General features: G+C 41.5%; 2 protein-coding genes and 1 pseudogene across 2 annotated transcripts; all 3 read right to left on the reverse strand.

Annotated features, from left to right (window-relative positions):
- Positions 1–16: 16 nt before the first annotated feature.
- LOC128888940 (GATA zinc finger domain-containing protein 1) lies at positions 17–1,581 on the reverse strand. The gene is made up of 3 exons (XM_054146179.1): positions 995–1,581; positions 714–916; positions 17–318 (listed from the first exon to the last, which is right to left on the reverse strand). The coding sequence occupies exons 1-3, from the start codon at positions 1,271–1,273 to the stop codon at positions 105–107; spliced, it is 696 nt and encodes a 231-aa protein (XP_054002154.1). The 5' UTR covers positions 1,274–1,581; the 3' UTR covers positions 17–104.
- A 737-nt stretch (positions 1,582–2,318) lies between these two features.
- LOC128888960 (partner of Y14 and mago) lies at positions 2,319–3,734 on the reverse strand. The gene is made up of 3 exons (XM_054146196.1): positions 3,579–3,734; positions 3,206–3,302; positions 2,319–3,127 (listed from the first exon to the last, which is right to left on the reverse strand). The coding sequence occupies exons 1-3, from the start codon at positions 3,607–3,609 to the stop codon at positions 2,602–2,604; spliced, it is 654 nt and encodes a 217-aa protein (XP_054002171.1). The 5' UTR covers positions 3,610–3,734; the 3' UTR covers positions 2,319–2,601.
- A 14,097-nt stretch (positions 3,735–17,831) lies between these two features.
- LOC128896421 (U6 spliceosomal RNA) lies at positions 17,832–17,906 on the reverse strand (annotated as a pseudogene).
- Between the last annotated feature and the right edge of the window lie 1,209 nt (positions 17,907–19,115).

The raw sequence follows: 19,115 nt of genomic DNA on the forward strand, positions 1-19,115 counted from the left end.
ATGTTTTTGTACCATCTTTTAAAATAGGATTCTTTATTATTTATATCTATAAGAAATTAAACAAAAATTTTGATAGATATAAAACAAATTTACAAAATAAAAAATTATTTTTTAGATGTAGCAATTTCATTTCGGAGTGTAGTCCATATATATCCAGTACTTCTTTCCGTGAGTGGTGGTGGATATGGTGTATTTTTCAATTTGTAGTAATCTGATGGAGCATGCATTACAAATTCCATGCATTCCAGTTTGCGTGGGAGATCTTCTTCTGGGCCTATAATGTATGTTTCAGGACTAAATCCTTCATCTGGTGGTGGACTGAAGACCAAATATATATATACATATATTATTTTCTGTTTCTTAAGATTAATAAACTAATTCATTTATACAGTTTTCTATATGATAATCACATCATTCACATATTGTAATTTATGTTTTGATCCTCATAGATCAATTAAAAAAAAAAAAGATTGCCTACAAATAAAGTGGAACAAGGTAGGTGGAATGCAAGTAATAAAAAGTCTTTAAAATAAATAAATAAACTTATACTTACTCTTTATTTTATTTGTAAATGAATAATGTTCTTTTTGAAAAGAATTCACAAGGTTAAAATGTATATCAAAATGTATGATTTATATGCATTTTGTATAGGAAACTTGTTTATTTCAACAGAGATTCATTAAAATATTTCATTGATAAATTGGATATATTACCTTGCCGTAGTAGGCAAGAGCCAAGTAACTGCAGCACTTTTTTCACAGTATTGATCTGTGAGTAAACCACGAATTTGAGCGTAATAAGTCCCTCCTTCTATATCTTGCATAGAAACAATATCTCCCACTTGAAAATAAGTGCCTTTGTAAAACACAAAATTACTTGTAACTGGGGTTGCTGTAGCTGTTGGTGCCTTAACTGGCTAAAAATAAGACAAACAACATAGATTGTTTTTCAATGATAAACGTACAGTTCATTAACGTTCAGTTGCTTAACATACAGTTTTTTTAAATAAATTTCTTCGTCCTTTTCCTTTAGGTACAACTTTGTGTGGAATAGTGGACTTCAAATTGCAGTATCTCGTAATCCTTGTGCTTCTCCTGGTAGGCTTCAGCGATCCTGCCTTGTCTTCATCTTCAGCTTTCGTGTTCGTACTCGTTTCAGAACTTCTCTCTTCTTCGAGACAAGAATTACAAAGGTTACCGGCTTCGGTCGAGTGCCAAAGCGGGGTTTCTTGTGTCCCACACTTGACACATTCGGGTTTGCTGCCGAGAGGCATTTAAGTGTAATTAATTCGATGACATTAATTATTCATTCACGGATAGTCAACCGAATAACGTTCTCTTCAATCTGTTCCGCGACCGTTTTGTAGATTTAATTCCACCCAATTTCATTTTGACTACAAACAGTATGGTATCGAATAAAAATGATCAGGTTTCATGTATATAAATTTAATGGAAAGAAAGGCTGCCTAGATGTCTGGCAAAGTTTTATCTACATTTTCTGTGTTCGTTCTACATACGATATACGATTGATTACAAATAGTTACATGCTCAAAGTGCCACACTTTTCAACAATCACTGAACTATACTAATTCTGGTTTTAATACCAGTAGCGCCATCGGTAGGAAAATGTCCAAGTTTGTAGTGAAAATAGTTCCGGCTGTAGCTGCTAGATAGCGCCACTAAGTAAAGTGTCGATAATTATTACTGCATTAAATATATATTTCTAAAAATGATAAATTAGACGTATTAATTAATATATTGCAGTGGTGTAAAGTAAATAATCGTACTAATAATGTAGTTATGAGAAACGAAGAAGAATTTTTTAAAAAGATATCGGTAGCGCCATCTTACATAAATCGTGGGAACTATTTTCATTAGAAGCTTGGGCGTTTTTCCACCAATAGCGCCACTAGCGCTTCGCTCACAAAGCGGCTCAGTGAGCGTTGCCTTGTGGATCAGAGCAGAGATGGGCAAAACCCTAGACTTGGAATGAATCTGAAGTTTGCCGATATGTTTGTCTCGTTTCCTTCTTTGGAAAATTTTCAAAAGAGGAAAGAAGATAGACATATCAGCAAACTTCAGATTTATTCGAAGCCTAGGGTTTTCCCCATCACTGTTGTGGATGCACCCTATAGCGTCTTACCTAAGGTATATTCGCGCTAGTGTAATTTACTGTTGTTGACAGTAGTTTTGTCAAGTAAAATCCCTAGTATTTCATGAGCATAGTTATATGATAGGTCCTTGAGAATTTAACAAATGAAAATGAATTCCGTTTGCATCCATATAGTATTTATTTCTGATGACATAAACAACAACGTGTAGTATGCAAAAACAATTTTTTATTAAAATCTGATTGATTGGTCTTTCACACAGTGACATTATAATGTACTAAATTTATTAGTATCTGATTTCAATCTCAACATAAATGTACAGTTCTATATTGCCATTTGGTTACTGTATAAAGAGGATGAAAGTATGATATTGCATAAGACTGTATTAAAATCGTTTTAAACTTTACGAAACACACATTGGTTTAGGTACAACTACAAAGTGATGATAAATGAGAGTGTGTAAATATACTTTTTTTTCGATCCCCCTTTTTCTATTGACTTGCCTCTAATCGTTTAATCTCTTTCGAGATTTCAGACTTCCTCGACAATTTATCAAGTATTTCATTCTCTGGATTTTTTAACAACCCAGCCTTTATTTTTTGTTCCAATGTTTCGATTTCTCGAATCTTTTTCCTCAGAGTTTTTAATCTTTTTTGTGGATCTGGTGTGGCAGTATCAGATTCACTTACAGCATTTGCTTTTGGGGTAGGAGTTTGATCATTTGGTATTGATTTTGTTTTAGATTGCACTTTATTATTGTGTGGCAAGGATTCTTTCTTTTGTTCTGGTTCAGAGATACTAGTTTTAGCCAACTCTTCTGTTATACGTTCAGTTGTTTTATTTTTATTCTTTTTCTTCTTCTTTTTAATTTCTGTCTTAACTTGTACCCCAGAAACAGTTTTACTCTTAGCTGCTAATAACGCTTCATGTTTAGCTTTATGCTCCGCAATGAACTCTGGACTTGCACCTATTGGATATATAGGTTTATTTTTTATTTGTTTACCTTTGCTTTCATACCTGAAAAGACAAATAGCAAGAACATTACACATCAAGAAAAAAAGAATTGACACAAATATTATACAAATTATTACATACAGTGGTACTTCTTCCTGTGGTATATAGCCATCTTTGACACGACGTGGCTTACGCCATGTGCCATCTGGACGTTGACTAGCAGGGATGAACGTTCCACCTATAAAAATGTTTGCAAGAAGTAAATTTGATATATACAAAAATGTATTAAACATATAAATATTTTTATTACACTGATTTCATTGAGTTACATTAAACCGAGTATTTATTTTGTATCAGAGAATCTGTTGATGTTTAGTTATGATGTAGAAAAGAATAGATATCAGAATACGGCTTACATTTTTCAGCAATATAGGTTGTTTACATCTTATAGGTTATAAATAGTTCAATCGTTGAAGTAACCGAAGTGTTTGAACGGAGCGAAAAAGGTTATTACCTTGCTCATCTTTAATGTAAGCCGACGCCATCGTTATCTGATACGATCGTTCGCCGTGAATACTTTTTATTGTATTTCTTGATAATTCTTACTATCCGCGTGCCATTTTCCGATCGTGAGGACCTCAACCTTTCACGGATGCATCAAATCTTCTAAATTAATAATGTACATTTTCGTTTTTATACGATTGAAAGATGTCACCTCTGCATTATTTCTCTTGTAGATTTCTATATCTTTAAATCCAATGATAATTTATCGACAGATGATGTCTCTGCATTATCTTCTGTAGATTTCTACACCTTGTATTATGAATATTTTGATTACGTTCTCAGTTGGTATACTTTGGAACATTTACCTACGGAAGATCACTGTATACAGCAACCTTCGTTATCAGCACTATGTCGATAATACAGATTCACATTCAAACGTAATCCCATTTTATTTACATTATTTTCGTTTAATAAGTTATAAAGTAACCAGTATGGCGATTGGGATCCTTATAACAACTATTTATGATTTTCAATAATTTTACAGAAAAAACGAATACAGTCATTTTAAATATTCTTAAAGATTTTCAATGCTTTTTTTTTCTTAATTACAAAACAATTAATCTGAAGTTTTCATTTCATAAAAACTTTTCGAACACGTATACGAACCATATAATTGCATTAAGAACCCGATTTCTTTAGCGATTGCAGAGAAAATTTGTGATTCCCTCTGTGCCTGTGTGACTTACACATCAGAAGTGGATAAAGGGTCGCGACGGGTATGGAAAATAACAGAAAGGGTGAGGGTGGAAGTGAGAGACGGGGAGACTGAAATGGTTCTCGACTGCCGTTACCAGACAAAGAAGCTTGTCAAGGTCGATGATGGACGCCTTCATGAACGACCCTACGGAGCCTCGTACATCAAATTTATTACCTCTATCCTCATTTTCATATTTCATATTTACATTTCTCGACCGCTGTAAATCAACGAATTTATGGGTAATTAGACCTTTGTGCAGCGTGGTCCTTCGAGTCCAAGAGCAATGACTTTTCTGTTTTCATTTTCGTCTTCACATTGTTCACGTTTTGTTCGATAAACTTGTCTGACCACTGACAGCCAGAAGAAATTGGCGTTTCGAAAAATTTGGTGGTTGTTTCAAGTCTTCAACACCCCTCACCTTTAGAATTAATCGTTTCTTCAGGTAATACAAAGGTCGAGAAAGAAACAATCATTGTAGTTAATGTCTAAGAGCAGTTAGGAAAAAATAGAAAAAGATTATCAAGAAAAGAGTGAAATAGATTTTCCTGTGTACATGTCTGGATGACAGAAATATAATTCGTGTGATAAATACTAGGAGCATTTGTGATATAAATTAGAAAAAAAATTAACAATCGTATACACATTATCTCCATACATCTTTTCGTGTCTCTTTGAAACTGGAGCGTATTTCAGCTATTTACTCTTGTAGACTTGTGCTACAATGATTCCCACAGCTCGTTAAATGTTACATTTGCAACGAAACAAAGAAACAAGGTCGATCTGTCGCAAAGGTACATTAAATGTGATAATTTTCATGTTTTTTGTTTGGTGACAGACATGGAGTTTCGAAGGAGCGAGTTTGGTTTCGTTTGCCGTGCGCATCGGCGACGAATTGCGGAAAGAGGATGGCGACAATTAATAGTAGAAAAATCCAAATATGTACATAATGATCCTTTCGCAGTCCTAAGGAGTAGACGAAATGTGCGTATATTTACTTTAGTAGCCACCTGTTGCTGTAACCCAGTTTCTTACGTATACTAACCGGGAAGTTTTTCAACTTTCCAAGGATTCCTGAAATTCTCTCGACCTTTGTGCTGTCGGCCGCTCCAGTAGACTGAATCGCATGTAAATACTTACGCGTAATACGAAAAGACTCTAGAAACAAGGGCATAACTCGATACGTAATCGTGAGAAATCATTTTTGGAAAATATTTGGTTGATGAATAATTATTCAATGCTCTTTTTTGGACCGTTCTGTCATTTGAAATTTTTTTAGGAGAAAATTCATCAACATGCTCGTGTTAATCACGATAATCATACTCATTTGCGTCATATCGTGTTCTACTGTTTCGAGAAAGGATGATGGAAGGAGTGTTAAATTTGTTTAGAATTAAAGAGAAGTAATAGAACAATATCTCACAATTGAATACAATTATTCAACAATTCTTTTGTTCTGTATTTATTGACATGGGTAAAAAGAAATGACTTTAGTCACACTTCAAGAATAATCTTTAAAGGAAGAAGGCGAAATTACTTAAAATTTGTTTGTATCGAAAACTATAGCGTGTTGGTGTTAAATTTTGCGAAATAGTACAAGGATTAGATTATCGATCAATAGAAACCTGTAACATGGTCGGATGAAATGAATATCAATTTAACATCATCAGATATTAAAGCCTGATGATGGAAAAAGGAGAGCATACATAATGCAATGATAAGAGAAACTCAAAACTAATAATTTTTTTAATTTACGTATTCGTACGATTCGCAAAGTTCGTTGGATCCTTCCCCTTCGAGTATCCTGGATTCGATTCAGACACCATAGATCGTGTACATATTTGGAACCACCACCAAGCTGTCCTCGCGTCGCGTTCCTTTCAAATAGAAATTGTGTGTTGCTTTCGATCGGGCTGGCTGCTCTGGCATTTGCATACAATCGCTATTGCGTTTGATCTCGCGTGCAACGAACATCTTTTAACTCTTACTCTTACGCTTTTCATACCGATCCCTGTGCATGTTAATTCGTACGTTTGTACGTTTAATATTCTCCCACACGCGTTCCACGCCCTCTGCTGCTTCCTACACGTGTAGTAGTATGGTGTTTCAAGCATGAAATAATAACGGACTCACCCTGAATGGGGTTAAACAAATTTTGATGGAAGAAACAATTTGATTTTATGATGTTTCGTTAATACGTGACACTAAAATTAAAAAATGTAACGAGCTCAAGTAACTATTAACGAGCATGTTAACGTAATAAATTCAATGTTTGTAAATCCTGATCACCGTTAAAATTATTTCGTGATCAAATATTCAGGTGTTATTCAAAGATATTGTTGCAGGATTAGTATGGCTGGATTTATAAAGGTTTTGGATTAAAAAACGGTGTACAGGGTGGGTGCAGGGTAGGCGAAGAGATAGATGCGTAAACACGCAGATTAGACGCACGGATGTATAGTTAGCCGGACAGACAGACTGACAGACAGATAGATAGGTAGATAGATGGACAGATAGGGGGGTAGATTGATGGATAGATAGATAGATAAATAGATAAATAGACGGATAGGTGGATAGGTAGATAGCCAGTGGTTAAAAGAGGAAGAAACAGTGGCATGGCGCGACGCGTCATTGGTCGTGCACGCGCATTGATACCGATATTTATGCCCGCCAGTTAATCATGTCAAAGTCGTTTGATTTGTCGTTGGCTTTTATGGAGGGGAATTAAAACGTTCATTTTGCCGCAGACACTCGGCAACAGTGTGCTCGTCCTGCTAGTGTTGTTGTTGCTGCTGCTGTTGCTGTTGGTGCTGCTGCCGCTGCCGTCGCGATTGCTCTATGAATTATTTTCTGGACAACCCTTGGATGTAACGAAAGAGAAGGGAGGGCTTTTTGCAAAATTACACACCTCGTTTATGTCAAAATTTTGTACACGTTACGCGTTTTGCTTGTACATACGGATTGGCGTTACTTGTGATTTGCTAAAGTATAAACAATGAAAAAATATACAGGACTGGCCAACTTTCACGGCACGGCCGAAAATGGTGGACCTTTACAGTCTGAAATAAATCGAAACGATGGAATAAATTATCGAGGGATCATTTTTCAAAAAAAAAAAAAAAAATGAGCTCGAAAATTAATCGATTATTGCGTGCACTGGATGGAATGTTGACGTAATAGATTTTACTACCGATCATTGTTTTGGGTTCTGTGCGTGATACGTTGAAATTGTGCGTCCACTATCGGGATTAACCGTCACATTTATTCTCAAGATAAATTAGTCTAATTTACTTTCTTGTGCATCTATTCTTCAGTTCGGAACCGGTTGAAAACGTTCGCTTTTGTGCTGTACGCAAAGCTGTGCTCTCCGCGAATTCAATTATGATATAATATATTGCTTTCAGCGTATTCGGTTCTTTTGATTCTTCAAATGTCAGAATAAATCTTTCTCTTAATTTGTCCAGACTCGCGATACGCACGATAATCCTGATAATGAACAATCCGCGTACATTGAATCCCGTGCAAAAGAAAGTGTAATTACGCCAAGTTTCGGTCGAGTGAGCGCATACTCAATTAACCCTTTCTCTGTCACGACGCTCGAGGGTGGATGTCGTTTGCAAGCTCTTCTCAAAAATTTATAAAGTATTTAATAATTATTCTTTTTCATGTAAAAATCAATGTACAGATACATAATATATATATTATATAAATATATATACATATATATATATATATACATTAAATTAAGGATACTTTCAGTCATTCTTCTAGAAAATAATTCCTCGCATGACAAAAAATTGTATTCATGCCATCCCGACTTATTTGGAGCCGCGGAGCCAGACCCTTTCAGAAAAGGAACTTTTATCTTAACTTTCATCTTAACTTTCATCGGAAGTATCGAATGGTCGGAATTTGCGTAGTATACGTATAAAGCTCGTACGTATGTCAAAATTATTACACCTCGCGTTACATTGTTCTCCGTAGTGTCGTAACCCGGATTGCACGATGCATTTTTTACCCTCTATCTTGTATATAATAGTTTCTTGCGCGAAAACATCTTGGAAAAAGAGCTGGATAGCTTTGACGAAAGGCTCACGTACGCGCCATATCGGCTCGCGTTCGGGCTCCAGTAATATACATAAAGCTTTATTGTCTGCTATCCGTGGAAACTTGGTTGATTGTATTGCCGGACGATAACCGTATCTGTCGTTCTACAATTTTCAGACCGTATCCGATCGGATCCGACTCGGTCCGTCCATGTTCACCATCTATAATTCGGTACTCGATGTATCGGTTCACGCGAACGTGTAGATACGGGTAATCTACAAATCAACGAGTTAGAAGAAAGGTAAACCCAGTTGCGTAATTGTAAAGTAAGGTCTGTATTGTACCACTGAAGGAAACAACTATGACTAAAAAAGGAGGCCAATTATTGGGAACTTTTAATATCGACACTGTCTAAAACAGAAAGTTTCATTTTTAAGGGATGTGTATATATACAGTTTATAGTAGAAACTTGATTATCCGAACTCTCATTCGCGGGAACAAAATACCGACTATTTCTACTGCGATTGGACAAGTGACCACTTTTAACCCTTAGGCCGATCGCACACGGGTGCTACTGATCGATTTAAACCACTCTAAAGCTAGTTGTATGCGACCGTGGATCTAGGTAAAATAAAGATAGCGGAGTAGGTAAAATAAAGAGCGCAAACGGTTTGCAACACTAATTTCGATTCGGTTGCGCCCGTATTATATTATATACGGGCCTTAGGTAGAAGAATCTGGTTTTTATTTTAAAATCAAGCGTCAAAGTTCGAAAGTTCGAAAACCGACGTTAATTTCTTACCGATCTAATAGATCGTCAGAATTGGTCAGTGCGCGTCAAGTAAAGCATTCGGGGAAAAAGACGAAAGGGGGAATATTCAAGATACGGACAAAGTCGGCGAGTAGCGGGAGGGTAGGGTAGGAAGGGTGGTCCCTTGCGGATCGACAGCCGTCCGTCAAAGTGGTCGGTGACACGCCAAGTCGAAAGAAGAAGGGTAAAAGTCGGACGGACCGAGTCTCTCGGTTTCCTTTTTCATTCCGAGGATTGGTCTATTGAGAATTCAAGGCGAAGAGGACAAGAACTCGAGGGAAGGAAGAGAAAGGAGGAGGTACGTAGGAGGAAGGAGCGACGGTGGAAAGATGGAAGGTGGAAAAGGAGGCAGTAGCAGTCGGCATCAGCTAGGTCCGCGCACTTCTATCACGTTGGGCGAACGGGCGGACAGCTCCGAGGCGATTTGTCTTTCATTTCGAGCTAATTTATTGCGCCCAAGCAGCACCCCTTCTCTCACTCTATCTATCTCCGTCTCTATCGGTTCGTAGCGTTTCTTACTTCCTTGCATTCTACCACCTAACCCCCCTTTTAGACCCTCTTTCCTTTCTCTGTGTCTTCTTTCGTCTTTCTAGCGCTATTCTCGACTCCGCACCATTCAACCACGCCCCACCCAACTAATGTCCCACATAAAACTTGGTATCAGCGATCCTCAAACGGGGATTTACAATCCCTTCAAGCGCCGCTGTCACGATAAATCCTCCAGGGCGACGTCGATATATCTCGCGCGCGAATACTTCTGTCCCTAATGGATACCCCTCGGTACATACAACGAACGTCGATGCCGAAACCAGTCTAGATCTTTCGTATGTACGTCCATTCCATTCGACTCGTCGTCGTCCAGCCCATTCTTTCTTTCGTTCCACCCTGACGTCCAACCAAAGTGTTTTTCCAGCTTCGAGGAATTTGTTTCCTTCGTCGTGTCGAAGCTCAAATCTCATCGATTGGTTACCGACGTTTCGGAACGAGTCTGACCGCTACAAATGATCCGCGAGCCATTTTCTTTAATCAAAAACTTGCGATAGGGTCCTAAAAACTAGAAGAGAAAAAAGGAAACACGGTAATGAATGAACTTTTGATGGTGCTTTGTCGTATGACGTTGCAAAGCATGGTTAGATAAAAAAACTGTTGACTTTTGGCAAAGAAAATCATTTTCTGAACATATATATATATATATAAAAAGAATGTTTGCGTTTTCTGGTACATTCAAGTATCTTGAATAACAAGAACCTTAGGATTGGATCAAATTTTCTAAATTCACGTTTGGCCAGCTTTTTCAGATCAATGTTTTGTGCATTGATCAGAACGTATCGCCACAGGTATTATTGTGGAGGATAATTGTCCTGAAAGATATTTATTTCAGTAGACAGGAAAATCTATTATTATACAAATGATGGAAAATTACAAGTTAGATATTAACCACGCATTTGCATAATAGTCGCAGCTCCTGCCTGCTGGTTGAGCCCGCTAACGTGATATTACGTAGATTAGGTTGAAACGAGACAATGGATTTATCAAAAAGTCTACATTCTGCAATAGGATGACTAGTCCACGACATGACGGTTGGCTTCGTTCAAAATTACGTTCCTGTTCGACTGTAGTCGTGCATAGCTAAGATATACATTAGCACGTACGAATAATCGTTATCGGTGCTGAACCTATGAATTATTTTTTCTTTGACATTCGAAAGTTAATGTATGGTAGAATGCACACCGAGTCTAAAGGGGTTCAAACATTCCATGTATTTTCCTCCAACGTATTTTTCTCGAGATCCACAGGAAATAATATCGAGTCACAGTACAATGACGAACTCGTGGTAAATTCTTGCATAGAAGCTATTGTTTCGTTTTCGTAGCAGCTTATCGTTTAGAAGCCTTGGAAAATGCTCTCCTCCCCTTGGAAGCGGCCGTATCGGTTGTATTCGATAACCAAACCATTTTCTCGGTCTGTGTTTCCCTTTTTCGTTGGCAACCAAGTGCTTAGGGAGAGGACAAGAAACGGTGGAAAAGATCTGCGTGAAAACGCATTATCCAGGTTATAACGTTAACCTATTAGGGTGCTCGTCGCCGACAGTTAATAAGAGTAAAAGCTCGCGTTCGCGCAATTAAGAGCAGTAATAAGCGCCTTAAGGCCAATAAGATGTTTCCTAATGGAACTAGCTAACAGCGTTGAGCCAATTATCTACGCGAGCATTAAAACGAACGTAAAGGTCCAGCCGTACGACAAACTTTAATGCGTAAGTCGAATATGTTTGCCCGATAGTATCCGATCTCGATAAAAGGTTCGCCCCTTGGACCCATCGTTTCTCTTTTTCTCGCTTCCATTTTTTTTTTTTGGCTTGTTAACTTTTACTTTGCAATTAGGCTTCGTCATCTTTTCCGTCACTTTTTCTTCGACGTGCTTCGACATGTGCGTAAGCCACTGTAGAGGCGTATAGTAGCCAGAAAGTTAAACGAACGTGTTTCTCGTTGCCTAAAAATTCGTAGGAATCGAACAAGTACAAGTGCCGTCGAGTTGTTAGTAGGTTAGCCACGAGAAGGTTCCAAAGGGTTGAAATCACCCTCGCATCCAAGCTGTTACTTCGTTTTCGTTGACGCTGCGTTTCTCGTTGTTGCATTAAAAAACGATAACATATTTACGCGCGGAGTGTTTAGTAAACGGAAAGTACTTGTCGCGAATAAAAAAGTCCGAAAGGCAGGAAGCGTGCGAGAGATGCACACCGCGTCGGGACGGTCGAGACGGTCTGCGCGGCTCGAGGCGGTTGCTTTAGCATCGGCGCAAGTAGAATGGGATCGGAGAGTAATGGATGCGGACAGAGACGGACGGATAGATACGGTGAAAGGGGAGAACGAGGCAAACGAAGAGACGAGGAAAGCCCAGCGGCTTCTTGTCGGAGGCTTTCGGCATAAGTCCTCGTTATGATTCAACGCGCCTTAAGCCGGTCTTCACGGGCCCGCGAGCTTCCCATGGCCCTTTGCCTTTCTCCATCGCGTCGCTAATTCTCCCCGCAACTTCCCCTTGTCCTTCTCGCATCTATTTTCGAAGCAACACGCCGAGGAATATTACGCGAACGCTCGCCGATCCCGCGACGTTCCTATCGCATAGAAATTGTATCGTTCGGTATCGCGCATATCATTTCACGCCGATCGAGTACGTGCATCGTTGAAAGTCTCGTGCTTTTCGATCGATTCCGATGGATTACGGTGAATCTGTATCACTCCTGCAACGCGACCGCGTTAATCGCAACGATTATTAACTTGGTAATTGCACCTGATCGTGTACGCGATATAACGCACCGGATAGAATACACGCCACGAAGGGAAATGGGGGGGACAAGGTGGTTACCATTGCTGCTGGTACTGTGGCAAACCTTCGCACGTACGGATGAATGTATATTCATTGCTTCTGGATAAGTATATCCTTTGAGAACGCAATAGTGTATGGTTCAGTCTGTTTTTACGCGGTAGACACGTTCCATAGAAAATCGAATACAAAGAAACAGTTAAGAAAGAAACTTAACATGCTTCGAAAAATTACAGGTACGTCCTATGAACTTCGTAATTGCATACGTTGATTTATTTATTCCCGAATATTACTAACGATGACTTTATTATGCATTACTGATAGCTACCCTGCGAATTTTATGCACTTTAACATACACTGATGTAATAAATCATATAACAAAATAAACATAACGAGTACAAAGAAACGAAAGAAATACTCCGATACGCGGTATCACGATCGACTAGACGATTTTGTCGCGGAATTCTTCAACGAGGCAACGAGAAAAAAGACGCTAGCGGAAGCAAGCTGACGAATAGATAGCCGCGTCTCGTGGTAGCTCGTTGTCTCCCATGCCTCGACGCGAGTCTACCGTTGGCTTTTTTGCCCGCCTATTCAGACTTCGCGCGGACTCGTTTCTTCCTCCCTCCGTGTTCGCGTGAGCAGCGGGATCGTTTCACCCTTTAAATGGCGTTTCCGCGCACGCACGACGCCGCGCGCGTATATCTAACGTGCGACGGGAGCGGTGATCGAGGCACGGTGTAGTCGCAGTCGCAATCGCAATCGCATTCGTAGCCGCAGTTGCAGCGGTTGCACGGTGCGAGCTGCACGACGGAGAGGGGTGCGAGTCGAGCGAGCGAGTTAGCGTTGTTTTACCGTAAGGGGTTAATTGCATTGCCAATAACAGATAATGCAACAATCAATGATTTAAGGGTGGTGGGGTCGGGAACGAGGCCGGGAACCAAGGGGGAGGGGATTGTGGGGGGAGGGAGTGAGAACTGGAATGGGAATGGGAACGGACGAGGGGGATGGGGATGGAGATCGGGACGTGGTCGAGAATGGGAATGAGGATGACGACGGGGATGGGAATCTGGTAGTAGGCAGAGGCAGGAGCACGGAAGAGCAGTGCATGGAACAGGGATAACGAGTAACGTGTACGAGGGTAGATGTAGGGGGTGGGGGGTGGTTGCGTTGGCGTTGGTGCAAAGAGGACCACTGTATGGATAATGGGATAGAGAGGGGAAAAGGGGTGTCGTGCGACTCGTGCGTAGAGAGTCTGTAGCACAGTCACAGAACGAAAGGTCGTGCTTGTCCCTTTCGGTCGTTTAGGTAACCAGGCCCGGCGTGGCCTATATATACGACGATGTTTCGTCTCGCACCGCGTTTCCACTCTCCTATTTAAATAGTCCCGGTAGACTCCTCACGGTAGATTATCCTATCGATAATTGGCCTCGCGTTATCCGAAGTAGCCGGTTGTCGTGCAACCAGCAGAAAAGTCGAGGTAATCCTAATCTCGACATCGGATATCTCGCTGTGTCTCGATACATTTGTCGTTATCGCGTTCCGACTTTTCCCGAAACGGCGTCCTCGTCTACCGTGAGGGAGGGAGTAACGCGTGACGGGAAATTAATATGGGCAAGATTTGTTGTTATTGTGGGACAGGTGGAAAGAGAGGAACGTAGGAGAAGAGATTGGCGCAGGATGGCGGCGCGGAGGCTTTCTCAGGGTTGAGAGTAAACCCATTACTTACTATAACTGCCGTCGGCGGGGTAGGAGGCTGACCGAGGTAGGAGTTGCTGTCAGGCATCCATCATCGCGACTAATGGCTCCACTCTCCTGCCAATAACATCCGGGTGCGCACCTCCGACCGGAAACCCCTACGGTTTAGTCGCTTTGCTGGATCTTACGTTCTCCTCGAGTACGCGTCCTCCATACGACCAAACTCCAATTCCTGTGTCGAGGTCGTACGGATCGCAATGACAAAACAGGAAGTACTGTACTTGGTTCGTCTGTTGTTATAATTTTACTTATAATTTTACATTCTAGGATATATTAGTGTTTTGTTAAAGGAAGGAGTAACTACGACTCTCTAGAGGGAATTAGGTCCTGTTCGCTCTGGTGTCTGAAATCGGTTCTGAACAAATCCGGATTAAAGCTCGTGGCCACCCTCTTGTAGTTTCCTACGCGAGATCCTCTGCAGAGGGAACCGAAGATCGGTATAAATTACTAGATGTCGCGCATGTTATCGTTGGAAAAACTTGGTCGTTACGACGGAATGAAATCGCGGGATTGGACCGGGAGACGCGGTTCGATTGCTGGGTAAACCAGGCACGTGGCACGGAGTCCAGGCTGCCGCCCTGTATAACAGCAACGGTCAGATAGTTATTGCTGAGCGATTTGATAGGTGGATAATGACGAGTAATGACACGCCGCGGTGGGAATCGAAGCTACACTCCCCCGCTTTCCTCCGTCTCGCTCGTTGCGCTCAATGTAACCTAGCATCCGCGGCGTTCGCGGCGTTCGCGGCGTACGCGCTGTTTCGCGACCACTCGTGCCTCCCCCTCTCTTTACCACCACCCCCCCCCCCCTCCTCTTGGACCCGCAACTTCGTCCATCTCGCTCCCTTTCAACTTCCCCCGTTCGACTCTGTCGACCACCCGACCGCCGCTATCCTCCCTCGCTTCTCTGTCGCGCGCGGGTTTGCGGATGTGGACACGAGATTGCGTCATGCATATGCAGCTGCATTTGGCATCGGACTATGCCCGTCCAATCACCGCCGTGAAACTTGATTGTCGCCGATTATCCTCCGCCGATCGACCTAATAAAACGCGAATATTTTCCAACATTACCGGCTAGAACCTCACCATCCACCCCGTCGCCAGCACTTTTTTTCCTTCTTCGATTTTGATCTTTCGCTTCGCGGCAAACTACGTTGCTCGTACCGCGTCGTCGACAAAGATGTTGACTCGATAAAAAAAAATTTTGTTGTTTGTATCATGTCATCGTCGAGGCATAATTCATCACGAATTGTTTAAACCAATCTTAACAGAACTGACAGTATCAACTTCCATATCTTGATGTCAAGTGCTTCGACTGTAACAGTATCATGAAATTTGTTTCGAAACTGGTAAAAAAAAAAAAAAAAAGACTACCTTAGTTTGAGACGTTCTTCTGTAATCCGCGCGAAATCAATCGTTTTGCTCCCGGTCGTTTCGATAACGCGCAGACACCGTGCTCGCTAACATCGTCGCTAATCGACTTTATCAACGACCTCTCTAAGCCGTCGACTTCGCTGGCGGACGCGTCGCTCCGTGCCGTGACAAACAACGTCCTGGCCCGGTCGTGAATAGATCGGTAGATTTGGTAGAGTTAATAGAATCACCGCGGGAATCGGTGTACGCAAGGATCTCCGTCGTGTCCAGCTGAATCAGGTTTCTTGATTCAGGCAAATTCGTTCGACCCCGGAGAAGCTGGTCGGTTTATTTTATATACGCTGACTCGTTGCCTGGCCAGCACCTACCAACGTTTACATCGTAGATACGAATGTCGCGCACGAGTAAGTACACGTAGTCCGATGAAAGGACGGTGGCGATGATGGTGCTCGGCAGCTCGAGTCAAACATTCGAGGGTCTTAACACTAGAGCTACCAAGCGAGTCTATTTCAGCCATCTGATCCATGTTGATTTATTTGATAAAGGTACGTCATATTTGTTTTTAAAATTATTCAATTATTAGGCTGTTCGGAAAGTTCAACTTCAAATTCTGTTTCTGGTTTCTGTTCCAAATTATGAAAATCTTTTTCTTTTATACACTACATATTTACAACATTGGTATTTCAAAACATATTTGTAAAAAGTTTGAGTTGATTCTGTGCGATCGTAGCTATGTTTGATCGTAGCTACAGTACGGGTTTAGCAACCCCGAGGTACCCGAGCTCTAGGTTGACCAGTTTCCGTCAATGCTTTTTTCATCATTTTTCGTGACAATTACTATAACAGGGAACTAATTAGATTCAGAGAAATCGATTTGCCCTTCCCTCTTTTGATTTCATAAATTCATCAGCGAGAAGTCTGAATTTATTAAGTGCTGTCAGGCTCGTAAAAATAAATCTTTGGACACCTGCGAGGAAATAAATATTCCGAGAAGAGAATATCTAGAGAAAAGAACGAACCAGTGCTAAGATAATTACAGGGCGGGGAGTGAAAAACGAAAAAGGTTAGCGGTAAAACTGTTAGCGAAGGAACGTGTTGCCCCTATCCTTTTCATCCACGCTCAGCAAATTTCAAGCCAACGCGACACGAACTCGTTCGTTTGCCACTAAAGGGGTAAACTCGCGTCGAGCCGGTGATCCGACGAACACCAACGATAAAGAGTGGGACGGAATCCGATGAAGTCGCGAATCCTTCTCGACGATGCTACTCAAACCCGGTGCGAAGATTCAGCAGTTGTTATCGGTTTGCGAACGGAAGAGAGCAATACCTGTTGCATACGTCAGTGATTCTTTTCGTTCTCGCGAAAAGTTCTTTCGAGGACTGAGAGATCTTGCCTCATTCGTCGAGGAGTCTCCTCCTCGGTAACGTGATATTCTCGATTCGCGGACGATGCAGTTTACGGAGACGGAAAACTTTGTTCTTCTACTCTTCTACTCGCGTTAGCGTTAGCGAATCCATGAATTGATCACGTTTTTAAACTGCTCAAATCTGCTTTAAATCAACTGCTTTAAATCAACTAATGAAGAATACATATTCAAAATGAAATTTACTTATGCATGTACATAAATATTGTTGTTCGTACCCTCTATGTTTATTGAAGAAATTTGTCTAAATTAACCCATTCACTGCCAAATACGAGATATTTCATAGTTTGCGCTACAAGTTTAGATTGATTACAATCGGCCAACGAATACTTTTATTGCCGCGTGAAAAATTCAAATGAAAATTCAATTCTTATGGGATTGACTGTATACATGTCACAACTCAGGCCAATGTAGTAGTGGTTCGCACTGTTCGGTGGTGAAATCAATCTTTCTCCCGAGGGTATTGTAGTGTCCGCGCCTCCCATACCCAACAATAAGGAGTCAAATAAGAACACGAAACGTAGGGTACGGGATTGGTCTTGTAGGTAAAGCGGTCGACTGTGGATCCGAGGATCGTAGGTTCGAATCCCCGTGCCTTATTTTTCGGTTAGACTCCTACAGTATACGTATTCTCTCGCTAGTAGCAAAGCAGATCAAAAATCGTGGAAACGAAAGAGTACAGGGAGGGTGCAGATATCTTTGTCTTGTAATCTATTTAAGTGATTAACTATTTTCTTAATCTTATCTTCTTATCTACAACATACAAAATATATTAAAAAATGTGAAACGCTTAATGATTTTGCGTGTCATCGTTGCGCAGCGGCCATACTCATCTTCTCTGTATCGTTGTGCACGAAATCTTCTAAGCTTCTTCACCCTCGATGCGTTACCTCCAAAAGAGTCATGCTCCTCATGAACAGACCTCAATTACCGCGATCACCCACGTTTCTACCGCGATACGTAATATTATCCCCTCGGATAGCAATATCTTGCACCCTCTCTTTGGTCTGCTTCGCGTCGCAAAACGTCGCGTTACAAAGGCATCTGCTTTCTTCGAGCTCGAGTGGCGGGTATTATCCAAAAAGGACAGCAGGTTAAAGAATAGTCGACGGTTTCGTTGTTTGTTGTTCGAACAGACTGGAGGCCGTATGATCGATTAAGAGAAAAGGGTATCGACGCAGTGGTTGGCGAGTGATGCCGGTCTGTAAGGTGGACCAGGAACGTCGGTGGTGGGCGCCGTCGAAGCAGCGGTTATCTCGGCAATTAATATGATTGAGGAGACATCTCTCACGTCTCCGTAATATCCAGCAATGGCCCAAGTTCTGATTGCTTTCCCCGTTCCACCCACGCTTTGCTTCGCTATCTCAAATGCCATAACCCTAGCGCACTTCCTCGCTCCTTCCACGATGTTCCGAGTTAACGAAACTGAGTTACGGTACTCGACGCGCCAACTACCAGCCCCCGTTGCTTTTTCACCTTGGTCTTCCATGACGCGGACTAGCTTGCGCATCTAGCGACGGTACGTACGCTTCGACCAAGCGTCGAAGACATACACGAAGGCGCTCTGGTATATCTAGCATATAATTAATTTTGAATAAATCTGTCACAGAATGGGGGTAGTCGTTGGTACCCGTTCAAGTTCGCGAACGTTGCGCGTTTGTTGCTAATGGTCGGATCCATATTGCGTGCGCGATCTTTGGTTTGTATCGCGGCGGGCGGAGAGAAAGACCGAGGGAAGCGTGGTCGGTCGCGAAAAGGGGTTGGAAACGTGGAAGCAGCTCGGGATATATAAAGAGACGTGGAAGCAGGAGAGAGCGAGCATCACACTCAAAGTGGTACGTGACAAACCGGCATCAGTTCTTATCTGTCGGTCCCGTTTACCGTCCCCGCGGTGCCACGGATTCTACGGTGTTCCCGTGATAATCCGAACGTTCCACCCTCGCTCGACGTTTGCCAGCCAACCTCTTACTCCTCTTTCCTCTTTTCCCTCTCTCGTTTTGAAACGGTAGCAGCAACGGAGGCAGCATCGTCGGCACCGCTTGTAGAAGTAACGACAACG

This window comes from Hylaeus anthracinus, unplaced genomic scaffold (genome assembly GCF_026225885.1).
Source record: "Hylaeus anthracinus isolate JK02 unplaced genomic scaffold, UHH_iyHylAnth1.0_haploid 0, whole genome shotgun sequence".
Lineage (NCBI taxonomy): Eukaryota > Metazoa > Arthropoda > Insecta > Hymenoptera > Colletidae > Hylaeus > Hylaeus anthracinus.